The sequence below is a fragment of the Triturus cristatus genome, chromosome 4_1, assembly GCF_964204655.1.
Source record: "Triturus cristatus chromosome 4_1, aTriCri1.1, whole genome shotgun sequence".
Lineage (NCBI taxonomy): Eukaryota > Metazoa > Chordata > Amphibia > Caudata > Salamandridae > Triturus > Triturus cristatus.
Genome location: NC_140585.1, coordinates 80,208,012 through 80,221,375, shown reverse-complemented (window position 1 = coordinate 80,221,375; position 13,364 = coordinate 80,208,012). Strand labels below are relative to the sequence as shown.

Sequence of the window (13,364 nt, the reverse complement as noted above, 5' to 3'; positions counted from 1 at the left end):
TGCATCAATTTGAACCAGAACATCTAGAAATGAGATTTGATGCTGGTCAATCTGATGGGTAAATTTGATGTGGTCATGGATTCGATTCAGCTCAGAGATTTTTTCTTGTAAGCTCATTAATTCACCTTTCCAAATTACGAAGATATCATCTATATACCTTTTATATACAACCAGGTGTTCTTGCCATGTTTTATTCAAAAGAATATGTTCAGGTTCCAGTTTGGACAGAATGATATTTGCATAGGATGGTGCTACAGCAAAGCCCATCAATGTTCCGTTGCATTGAGCATAAAAACTCCCTTTCCACTCGTAGTAACTGTGAAATAATGCAAACTGCAGAAGTTCTAATAGCAGGATTTTGTTTGCTCCCACGTTTTCTTGTTTTAAAAGAACCCATTCCATTGCTTCCATGCCTTTATTGTGAGGAATGGAGGTATATAGTGCAGTGACGTAAATTGTGCATAACCACGAATTATCACTACCCTTAATGTCTAGTGTAGACAATTCATTCAAAAATGCCAAAGTATCTTTTATCCGTTTCCCATTGTTGGACAATCGGTTAAAGAAAAAAATTCTAAGTATTTTCAAATGGGTTCGGAAATTGACGCACAAGCTGATACTATTGGTCTGAAAGGGGGGTTTGCTGCACTTTTGTGTACCTTGGGCAACATATAAAATTGCGGTCAGCGTGGGTATACCGTATATAAAAACTTCTTGGTGTTTTCGTTGATCCAGTCCAGGTCTACTGCTCTTAGTAGTATTTGATTGAGGACATGTTAATAATCCTTGGTTGGGTCTAGGTCCAGCTTCATGTAAATGCTTGTGTCTTGAACATGTGAAAACACGCTCCTGTTGTAGAATTCAGTATCCATTATCACCAAAGCCCCTCCTTTGTGGGCTTTTTGAAAGGTCAATTTTTCATTGTTTGCCAAGGAAGACAATATCGTCCACTCTCTGGGTGAGAAATTAGAAACTCTAGTTTCTTGAAAATCAATCTTGTTTCCGTCTAACTTGATGAGCCGTTCAAACGCATCAATTGACTTATGTGAAATGGGCGAATAAAAGTTACTCTTGGCCTTAAATTCTTTGTATTCTGGTTCTTGAGGAGGACTTTTGGAGGGTTCAATTGTACTAAAAAAATATTTAAGCCTCATCGTCCTCAGAAATTTGAAAATCGCGATCTGGGTTTCAGCTACATTGCTGTGATACACTGAGACAAAAGAGGTACCTTTGTTTAGTAAGGCCGTTTGTCCTTGAGTCAACTCGATTTTGAATATGTTGATCACTAAGTTGGTTTATGAACAAAAATATATAGGAAACAATTGATAAAAAAGCAAGGTGATGTACAAACAAACAAACAATCCTTATATATACCCCCCCAATGATTAGGTATGACTAATGATAGACCTATTTTTCATGAAATCTCTTTATTTCCTGTTATTTTATATTTGTTACAATAGAAGGTCATTTAATTTTTCTTATTTCTTTAAAGCCTTTCTTTATAAAAAAAAAAAAAAAAAAAAAATTACAAGCGCCATTGGTACAACATTTTATTGATTTCAATCACACCATAGAGGATATCCGTTGGTTGATCCTAGAGAAAGTCAATATCAGTGGACCTCAAGGAATGGAGATCCGCAAAAGGAGAGAGGTGTACTGGATATTCTCTCTGGACACATATAAAAGAGGTCTAAACAACGAGATTCCATGGAGTCAAGCGATTCGTTACAACAATTGATGTCTTCCTAATGCACCGGAAAATATGCTCTGAATCTAAAGGAACCTATATGACAAGGGACTCCATACTATGTTCAATAGCAGGGCACTACAATCTTCCTAAACCTATAAATCGAATTTGTATCAACATATAAGTGGCTGCATTGTTATTCAGAATAGGACAGGAGTAGCTTATCTGGCAACTTTTAAAGGGTTTAGATGCAAAGCATTATCATGCTGATACCTTTGACGCGCACACGATTCAAGCAATAATGGGCACATGTCTCTATGCATTAGCTTAGGTTATCAAACAAACTCCCCAACGATTAGGATATCATTGGCGGTGCTCGTTTTCCTCTTGCTCTTGTCTTCACCATTCCTATTTTGGTTGTCAATATCCACCGCTATTTCAATTACGAAAAAGTTGTATACAAGGCAGCGGCACGTATACACCTTTAACATGCAAATGGACATTGGTCTTTGGAGGCGTGCCATTGGATGCGCTAAGATCAGGTGAAAAAACCTGACCAATAAATGAAGGGTTTAGGACATACATAAAGCTCGTCGACGGACGGTCTCGTTTGTGCTTCGACGGTATTTTCCAAACCGAGATGAAATGAATATAAAGATGACCTGGTAAGTGTGGGCTCATTATGCTCCCAAGCTAGTGTAGTGGTAACTCTCTTTTGGCCCTGCGGTATTTAAAGGTGGTCATTATGATGTACGCTCTCTTTTAGATGGCGTGGCTACATTTTTAGAAAGCGAGCGTTTTGTTTACACGCTTCGAATCTGGTGGGATAAGCCAATCGCTGGATATTTGAATTACGCCAGCGCTCTTCAGTAAGTTAAAAAAAACATTATATTCATTGTAGTAGTGAACGACGTCCATAGGGATAACCCCCTCATGTCGAGGCGTTATTTAAAGTACTATTGATAATACGCTCTCTTTCAGATGGCGTGGTAGCATCTCTTGAAAAGTGAGCGCCTATCGACGTGCCTTAAGTTTGGCGGGAACGGCTAACCGACGAACATTCGAATTACGCGAACACTCGCTAGTAAGTTGCAAAGCATCGTATCTGCTTGGAGAGTCATTACGGGCCCTGGGCATAGAAAGGGTGACACCCCAAAATATTCATGTTGTTTTTGTTTCTATTTGTTCTAGAATTATTGTGACTAGCATGGTTTACAATCCCTTGAAAGTCAAGCGTATACATGGCTAATTACAAAGACGCAGGCGACTACGAGTGAGTGAAAAAATACATCATCCGGAGAAATAACTATTATGAGCCCCAACCTTAGGCAGGCCTTACTTTAATTTCCTGCCTTTTGATCTTTGTATGTTTTAGAAGCATCGGAATAGTCTGTGTTTTCCAATAAGCCGAGTCTAAATCCAGCCCAGTACAGAGACGACTACCCACAAAACGAAATAACAAGATATCCTTAAGTAAGGAGGGAGGACTTTGAACTCATCCACGTTTGAAATCTGGAATCTATATATATAAAGAAAACCAAGGTAACATTAGTAACACGCTAATGCGGTTACATGTACAGCGAGGGAATAGAAACTAAACTAACCCGCTCTTGTTGATAGTTACTTTGTTTAGAACCAGAATCAGGTTATCGGAACAATAATGATTTTACACTAAGGTGAATATCATGTTATATAGCTCCGGTTAAGACCTATACACTCAAATGATATAAACACAAGATCGGCATGAAATATGATAGATGGCGTTAATGTCTATTGCTGTGAAATACCGGATGGGTGGAAGCTCCCTAGATGTAAATGATGGCGTTCAAAGATTTTTCCAATAGGCTCCATTTTGTGACACATAGGATTTTGTGGACTTGACAGCGCAATTGGAAATGGATTATATTGGTTGTTTGTTTTTTGTAAATAATATGTATAGAAATGTATATATGAATAGGATTAATGCATCTTTGTAGATATATATATATAGATTTTTTTAGAATTATAAATGTACACTTGAATGAGTAGGTATGTACAAGCAATTATAGTTTGTGTTTTTCTTATTATAGGAGTTAAGAAATTATGGCCACCTGAGGAAGGCTGAACGCCGAAACGCGCGTAGATCTAACAATAGCCATAATTGATGATTACCCCCTGTCTCTTTCTTTCTTTTTTTGTCTTTTTTTTGTATTTAAATGTGGAGTGTAAACGCAATAGTCTAAATGGATATGAAATGATATAATATTTACGATAGCAAATGTTTATAAAGAAAGGCTTTAAAGAAATAAGAAAAATGAAATGACCTTCTATTGAAACAAATATAAAATAACAGGAAATAAAGAGATTTCATGAAAAATAGGTCTATCATTAGTCATACTTAATCATTGGGGGGGTATATATAAGGATTGTTTGTTTGTTTGTACATCACCTTGCTTTTTTATCAATTGTTTCCTATATATTTTTGTTCATAAATATTTGCTTTAAAACCCTGAGATAGGAAACTAAATTAGGGGTACCCTTGTTATGTTGCAATATATAGATCACTAAGTTGGTTTCCTTTTGCTGCGAAAAACCCTTTTCTCCATGTCTATCTGGGATTCTTTGGCTCCTCCTGGTTTTTCCTCGTTTTTGTTGGGTTGGTGGTTGGCAGCTAGACTGGTGGACAAAAAGGATGCCTTTGATGATTTTTGGCCATCCACACTGGTAGATGGTTGAGTAAGCAATCTTTCTTCTCTTACTAACGGTGGTCTATTCTGTGCCACATCCGTCTCGGACACCACACTTTCTTGAGATGAACCCGCATTGGGCTGTCTCTGCCATTTCTGTTGATTGTAGACTTCGGCTCATGTATAGACCTCATCGAGTTTATAGTCAATAATGTCTCAGCGAATTTTTTTAAATTTTGCGTTCATGGATTTCTTTAGCGTATTTATCCAATTTGATTTAAATCTTCAAGCAAATCGCTCCAATTTTCTTCAGTTTGTTTAGATAATTCACCTTTGATAGTTTGAATCTCCTCCTCCAGTTTCTTTAGGATATTTGATGATCCTTCAATAATTATCAAAATCAGGTCCAAGGAGCACTGATTTAAAATGAAGTACCATCTTTCCATAAAAGATTTATTAGTTTTACATAGCATTGGTTTCAGGGCAATCTGTAAACCTCGTGGAATACTTTTGGCTTTATGATATTGTAGGTGTGTTGTCGTGTGGAGTGCATGGTTAATTTCTTTCTTGCTTTATAATTCTAGTTGCTTTAACAACTACGCTTTAGTACATGAGGACTGAAAAGTCTGGCCTCTTGAATCAAATTATAAATCTCTGATGCTGCTTCTGATGAGAGTGCTAAAGTTTCAGCTTTGTTGGTGGTTAGGTGTGCAATTTATTCAAAAAACATTTTGGATGGTGCACTTCGGAAAATTATTCAGACCAAACAATGTCAATCTCTAATGATGCCACGGTGCACTCAAATTTAAAATGCCTGAACTGAAATTACTCTTGGTTATATCTGTGTGCGTCCCTGTTGTCGCGCTGTGTCTGAAGGCGCTGAAAGAATAATAACTGCAGGAATGCCAGGTTTGGAAAACTGCTGCCTGGCTGACGGTAGCACTTACATCGAAAACTTTATAGTTTTCTTCACTGAATTTCAAAACGTTTATAAACGCTATGTTCAATTAATATCAAGTCATCCAATGTTCATTCTTGTCCTTTTTATTTGTTGTTAAGGAAAATTCTTTTGTACCAATTGGTGATGGTTGAAATTAAATTTTAACACAAATGCTCTTTAAACCCAATGCATTTCGGGTCATTGGCAATCCTTCCTTAGGGGTCTCATCATTACAGTCTAAAAACATAAAATGAAATAGGAGACTACTCAATCCAGTCCTTCATAAAAATACAGAAATAAATCACATACCCAAACCATTGACAATACGTGAAACATGCCGCAAGTATAACTGTTTCAACAGTCCTCCAAATTGGAGCTAATCCTCCATGGTGCTGTACTCTTAAATTATGCCACTGTGTAAAACTTGACACATTTCCAAGCCATGCCACTATAAAAGCAGAAATCGATTGTTCGTCCTGCTTCTAGAAACACCCGTGATCAGTGAAAAATGCTCACACATTTAATCAAAACCAAAGCCCCAAAGTGGAGATTGTGTACCGTAATCATAGAAAAATAAATGGTGACTTGCATGCTGTGACCGAAAAACTCCAGACTTTAATGACCCGACATGAACAGTGTTCCCACTTCATAGACTTCAAAGGGATTGCCGTCAAAGTAAAGTTGGTGTGGTTACTCAAAGAGTGAATAAAGTTAAACCAATCCAAAAAAATAAAAATAATAATAAATAAAATAAACAAATGAGAAAAAATTTGCCACCCAGTGGGCAGGACATTAGTTATGTGAATTATGGAAAATATACATCCTATTCTATTATAGAAAACAGTTAAATTCCAGCCTGTCATTCATCCCATGCGGCTGCATGGCGTTCCTGCAGTTAAAAATCTGCATGCCACAATTTTGTTTCCTAAGCCACCGATATACATGGAAAGAAAAAAACAAATGCTTGTGGCAATCACCTGTGTATCTGTTAAGGAGCAAAATAATACTCATTTTGCCCACACTGTACAACTACTGTGCTTTGCGCCCAACTACATACTGACTGGCACCCTTCGATTGTCCGCTTGCGATTGGTTATGACTCTGTCATTACGAATTGGTGAGTCTTCGGCTTCTTCCAGAAGCTCTGGACAGAGGTGGTGAGCCCAACATCTTAAACAACTTCCAGATCTTGGGGCTTGAACCGAAAACGACCGACCATCCCGGTGGTAAGAACACATTTTAGAACTTTCGGGTGAGACTTCTATTTACTACGTAAACCTTTACTTGGAATATATGCACTGAATTTAAAGGGCCTATAACTCGGTTCTGGGTCGATTAAGTTTTAAAACTACGTAATACCTAGGGAGATACCATGGGCTACCAAAAGTCAGAGTAAAGCTCTTCTGAAGGGTGAAATGAGACCTTTTTCACTAGCCAGGTTAAATTCCAACTGCAGTTAATGCAGTTACCTGCAGCGCCTGCAGTTAGCTGACCGGTTATCTCACAAATGACTTGCCGCAGGGCGGCTTTTATTAGCAAGAGGAGCTAGGCAGAGGAAATGGTGAGACACTCGAGTTCTAGCATGGCACGCTCGGACGCAAAGTAAACACTCCGGTGCTGGCAACTTAACCACAGAAATGATCTTTTGCCAGCAAGGCGTTGACCAGTGCTGGGCTAAATTGCTACCAGGTACATTAGAATAAGAGATCAACATGCCTTAGTTTAAGCAGAATTTCCTAGATACAAAAATAAAATACTCACGCTGCGGTGACTTAGACGTAAAGCACAGTTGCATGCTGTGCATGCAGCGCTACAAACCATTAGGTGGGAGGGGGGCATAAGCAAAGCATTTGATAATCCAAATAAATTTCAGTGCTGATGAACTATGCGTCATGGAAATTAACATCAGGACCCATTATATTGGTACGTTGTGATTCTTGAAAATACTATGGTAAATGAAATCGAGAAGCAGCAATGCGCACCCTTCAGTGAGTGCAGCAAACTTGGGCAGCTGGCAGCCCATTCCTCCTCTGAGAGGCAGCGGCCCGCAGACAGTTAAAGGGAGAACGCATTTAAATGCGCCGGCAGCAGAGCTGGGAAAGGGAGCCAGTGACGCCAAAGAAAGAAATAATACTTTTAGAAGGGACGGCGAAAACAAAAAGCATTTGCAATGCAATAGGTCTCGCATATTGCATTGCCAAATGTTTATATGTGTACTAGTGCCCATATGGCACTTTCACATTTATGAATGCTGTGTCCCGTTCTTTAGACAAGCCGGGTCTAGAGAAAGGGGCGTGGCCACTATCAAAGTGAAACGGTTGCATGCGGCGCTTTGATTAAAAAAAACATCTGTTTGTCAACTTGATAAACAGATATTTTTTTGTACAAGCACCCATGCCACGCTTTTACTTTAGTAGCAGCCACGCACCCTTCTTTAGACACGGTTTGTTTACAGAAAGGGGGTGGCCTCAATAAATGTGAAAGCACTGCATGGGTGCTAGTGAATAAAAAAAATAAGTAAATGCGGCTGCTATACTTAAAGCGGACCGACATTAGTACATTAAATAAAGAAAGAAAGGCGACCGCTACAGTAAAAGAGGAACGCGGTTAATAGGTAAAATAAAAGCAGGCAGCGTGCTGCAACCAATTGCCCGAAATAGGGGCATAACATTAAACAAAATAGTGCTCACATCCAATATAATGCAGACCGTGTAACGAGACAAGAAAAAGGTCCAGTCCTTATGGGCGGTAACAATTGGAGACAAGGCGGTACCAAGGAGGGACTAACAAGCCTTATAATCAATCGGAAGCCAGCGTTTACAAAGGACAATGAAACAAGCCAATTAAAAATATGGGCGGCGAGTGGGCGGGTCTTCCAAAGCATACTCTATTACATCATGCCTCGCAGAGTGTGCAGTGCATGTGCGCTGCCACTAGGTTCGACCTAAAAAGGGGGGGGAAGTAAATACTCTCAACCCCGGAGAGTAACTGGAATAAAGGAAAATGTGGTTGTGTTGGAGGATGGGAAGGAATGGAGCTTTTGAAATCTAAGCGAAGTGGTTGGGCCTGACGAGTAACGGGGTGAACAAAATGTTTGTTATGTTTTAGAGTATCTATGTATAGGTTTTATATTTTCACAATTTTATTTTGAAGTAGTTGAGTGTATTCTTAAATTTGAAAAATTTATCCTTTGCAGTATGTTTTAAAGTATATTTGTATAAAATTCGTATTCCTTACGCATTTTTTAGGGGGAGAGAGATGTAGGAAAGTTCCTACTTATGAGTTATGATGCAATATGGAATGTAAGAGGAAAATAATTCTGGGGGGTGACAGCTGGATTAGCTGTGAGCTGGCTGGAGGTTGCAGTACTTGTCTTAAATAAAAAAGGTTGAATTTACAACAGTGTATGTGTAAATTACTACACTAACATGAATATGTTTACACAAGCAGAACCTCCAAGAATCAAGTTTAGGTGCGTTCTAATTTGGCTTTAGGGTGCAGCCTACTTTGGTAGATGATCACAATCACAGCAAAGCGATTCCTTGGCCAGCACATCCAACTCTCTTCTTCAAATGCTTATTCATGTCTTGAGAATTTATCAACTCAAATGCAACAGACTTATGAACCAGACAACACTTCTTTGTCAACCGGGAAAGAAACTAACTCTGGAGATAGCAATCTCAACTGGTAACTTAAACTTTGTCCCTCTTATGTCTCAGGCAGGAAACGAAGACTATCAGAGCACACACAAGCTCTCACACTTTTGCTCCAGGAGGTTACCAAATCTCCCCCCATGAACCAATTCCAAGAGCCAAGTGTAGAGAGAGAATGAAGGTCGGTGCACTAAACTTCCACCTAATATTACATTCAAGCAACACGTCAGTAGGAGTTTGAAAGATTTGTTTTTCTTTGACAGATCCAGGGGGTCTCTAAAGAGTAGAGCAAAAGAGTTATACTTTATGGGATAATTTTAAAAGCTGCAAGACTGTTGCTTGAATCTGTGATTTCAGTGGCTACAATTTCCTCATAGTGCTTTTGTAGAACAACCTGGGGGAGGTTAAGATTCCATCTGTGTGAATTTCATTGGGGGGGGGGGGGGGCAACCACTGACATAGGTTACCGTGTGTACTTATTTTTGGATTTAATCATGTTATTATATTAATGTACTACTTTTAGTTGTCTTAATAAATTTAGCTCCGTTGAGACACATGAATGCATGCCACTTGTAGCTTTCATAATGTATGTGGAGTTCAACCTTGACGGTTACAATTTCATTTTGGATGCGTGGGCACTGTGTTGATAGAAAACATGGTATGCTGGATTCTGAAAATCATGTTTTTACGAAAAGAACAAAAAAAGATGACTTCTTGGGGGCGATATCAGTCTGTCATGAGAAGTTTCGTCCTTACCGGTGTGTCACACAAGAACTCAGAGACCTCGCCTTCTTTCATCGTAGAGATGATGGACTCCCAGATAGGCAGCTTGAACTTCTTGCCAATGATCAGCTCCATAGGCTTCCCATCGGTGCGACTGTCATCAATTAGCGTCCTTTGAGGGTCACACTTCAGGGTCCTGTAGTGAAAGGTTGCCTGAGAGCGGAATGGAGAGAAATTAGGAATGCAGTGTTAGTAAAAATTTGAATGGAGCAAAAAATAAATTATAAACATATATGGCGGTCAAAAAGCAGGATATGGGAAGAAAGAAACGAAGTTAGAAAAAGCAAAAAGGTAGAACGACAAAAGAAAATCAGAATAGCAAGGAATGGGAAAATGAATGTTGTAAAGGCAATTTGAAAAAAGAAAATACTAACTGGGACGACAGAATAAAAGAGGAATGGACGAGAAGAATGCAGAGAAAAAGGTGAGGATGGAACAAGACAAGCATTGGAAGCGTGCAAGGCTAGAGAGGTAGCCCAGGTGGAAGAGATGACATTCATACTTGGACTGTTGTATTCCCTGAACACATTTCAGGAAGAAAGGTGCAAGAATAAAAAGATCCACGGCAAAGCAAGCTTCTCCACAATGCACAGAGGTTGGCATAAGCTCACTGTGAACTGGGACGCAAGTTTCTAAACTTGTGGACACCAACCTCACTGAACAGTAGGCACGCAAGCCTGTTGAAATGTATCCACCCACCAGTGAGAATCAACTACAATCAAAAGAGAGCCCAAAGGTCACTGGCATTATGCAGCTACATGGAAAAGATCAGACACCCAATTTTACAAATTATAAAGGCATTTTGTAAGTGTTTATAATATGCAGCTGTTGGTAGATTGGGCAGCAAATACACAATGAAAGAACAGAAGAGTTTTCAAAGTAAGGAAGCCATACTTGATTTCGCCCTGTAGCAAGGACCTACCCTACTGTCACGAGATCAAGATCTCAGTGGATGCCAACCTTAAATCACTAGAAAGAACCAACCAATACCCAAGGGCCTAAAACCCTGCCTTTAAATGGAGCTGAACCTCCTTATCAATAAAGACCATCCATACTCACCTGGAGATGCTAACTATCACTTCTCTACAAGCTAAAGGCCTGCTGAAGAGGGGGCTGAACCTCAGTAAGGTTAGCATTAGAAATCGCATCTCTGGGATGAGATTCGTCCATGCCTCTGTTTTTCCCGAAAAAATGCCTTTTAGATGTTGGGCAAGTGTCAACCTAACCTTGCCATAAACTACGTCTTTATCTTTTCTCACTCCATAAGTCATCTCTGCATTCCAGCCCTTCCATCACGCTCAAATACTCCATATCACCAAAACGGGCTTCACATCTTTAAGGAAGAGACCCACAAAGGCGTTTTAATGGAACTAGTTACCTCTGCTATCCCCATGCTAGATAGCTTATACAGAAGCTCATCTAATGTATAATAACCTCTTGCTCCAACGTACGAGAAATGTTACTGGCAAACATTAGATGCAAAAGAATTTTCTACTTTGTCTCAGATCATCAGCCATACACAAAAATAATTTAAAGTGGTATACCTAGTAGGTGTGATTGCAGATTAGAATTAAAATTCTATAATGATGTCACGGTTATCTCAGAGTTTTACTTTATGTCAAAATCACTGTGGTCCAAATATGCAATCATAGAACTCAACTGTACTTTAATAAACTATCTCCAACTATTGACCACTCATAAACCACTCCAAATAACTGTATTGTTTCCATTGTCCAGAACAGTGTGTGGGTTCTGCAGTGGTCCTGCAACACTGTGTGCCACAATCAAACAATCAGGGATTTATAAAGCGCGCTACTCACCCGTATGGGTCTCAAGGCGCTGGAGAGGGTCCGGGGGAGGGTCGGTGGTGCAGCTCCGAATCACTTGAAGAGCCAGGTCTTGAGGTTCTTCCTGAAGGTGTGCAGAGTGGGGGAGCATCTGATGTTGACTGGGAGCTCATTCTAGGTCTTAGCTGCGACGTAGGAGAAGGCTCTTCCACCTGCTCTGGTTCTGCGGATGCGTGGGGTCTCTGCCAGGGCGAGGTCGGCAGAGCGGAGATTCCTTTTGAGATCAAGGAAGGAGACTCTTTCGTTTAGGTTTTTGGGTCTGATGTTGTGGAAGGATTTGTAGGCATGGGTGAGTAGCTTGAAGGTTATTCTCTTCTCGATGGGGGGCCAGTGGAGGTGTCGTAGGTGCTGGCTCATGTGCTCGGGTCGTGGGGTTCCGAGGACGAGTCTGGCTGAGGTGTTCTGGATGGTTTGGAGCTTGTGTAGCAGGGTTTTGATGATTCCAGCGTAGAGGGCGTTGCCGTAGTCCAGTCTGCTGGCTATGAGTGCGTGGGTGATGGTTTTTCTGCATTCCGGGTGGGGGGGGGTCCACTTGAAGGGCTTGCGGAGGGAGTTGAAGCAGGTGGAGGCGACGGCGTTGATCTGGCAGGTCAAGGTGATAGAGGAGTCTAGAATGATACTGAGGTTCTGGGCGTGGTCCGTCGGGGTGGGTGGGTTTCTGAGGGCAGGGGGCCACTAGGAGCTGTCCCACGCAGTGGGGGAGGGTCTGAGGACGAGGACCTCTGTCTTCTCCAAGTTCAGTTTTAGGTAACTGTCGCTCATCCAGGCTGCGACGTCTTTCATTCCTTTATGGAAGCCGAGTCTGGTGTCTTCGAGGTTCTTCGTGAGAGAGAGGATGAGCTGGATAAGATACTATGCTGAGCCCATGCTGTTGGACGATGGCGGCGAGGGGGGCCATGTAGATGATGAAGAGCGTGGGGCTGAGCGAGGATCCTTGGGGTACTCCACAGTTGATCGCTGTAGGTTTGGAGTGGAAGGGAGAGAGTCTGATCCTTTGGGTTCTGGCAGAGAGAAAGGACCGGGTCCAGTCGAGGGCGGTTCCTCGTATACCGGCATCGTGGAGTCTGGCTGCGGGAGTGCGGTGTGAGACGAGTCTAGTAGGATGAGGGCCTCAGTGTGACCCTGGTCGAGTAGCATGCGGAGGTCATCGACGATGGCGAGGAGGGCGGTCTCGGTGCTGTGGTTGCTGTGAAATCGGACTGGGAGGAGTCGAGGATGGCGTTCTCTTCGATTAAGGTGGTCAGCTGGGCGTTGATGAATCTCTTGGGGACTATGGCTGCGAAGGGAAGGAGAGAGATGGGCCGGAAGTTTTTCAGGTCCGTCGGGGATGATGCCGGATTCGAGGGAGGCGTTGATGGTCGGGCCTAGTTCGGGTGCTATGGCGGCGGTGGCTCTGTGGTAGATATGCTGTGGGTAGGGGTCAGTGGGGGCACCTGAGTGGGTGTTCTTCATGGTGGTGTCTTCAGTGGTGGCAGGTTTCCAGGTGGTGATGGTCGGCTGGTTGTCGGTGGTGGAGAGGGGGGTGGTGTCCGGAGTCTGTTTGCTGAAGTTGTTGTAGAGGGCCTTGATTTTCAGGTGGAAGTAGGAGCTGAGCTTGTTGCAGAGGTCCTGAGATGGTGAGACATCCTTGGCTTCTATAACAATCAAGAGTTTTATCACCACTACAAGTTCTCACAAATGTTAACGTGTACCGCATCAGAGGAAATATCACAACAGGCCTAAACAAACTTCGATAAAAGTCTAAGATTAATAAGAGAATAAAAAAAGCAAGAGAGCAGTACAAGCTCCA

The 13,364-nt window shown here is 41.4% G+C and overlaps 1 protein-coding gene across 1 annotated transcript in view; it reads right to left on the bottom strand.

Annotated features, from left to right (window-relative positions):
• AIP (AHR interacting HSP90 co-chaperone) overlaps positions 1-13,364 on the bottom strand; it is an 85,225-nt gene that overhangs the window by 52,960 nt on the left and 18,901 nt on the right. Inside the window, exon 2 of the mRNA XM_085651651.1 lies at positions 9,702-9,881. Coding sequence (XP_085507777.1) covers positions 9,702-9,881 — 180 coding nt within the window. The remainder of the gene's footprint in view (positions 1-9,701; positions 9,882-13,364) is intronic.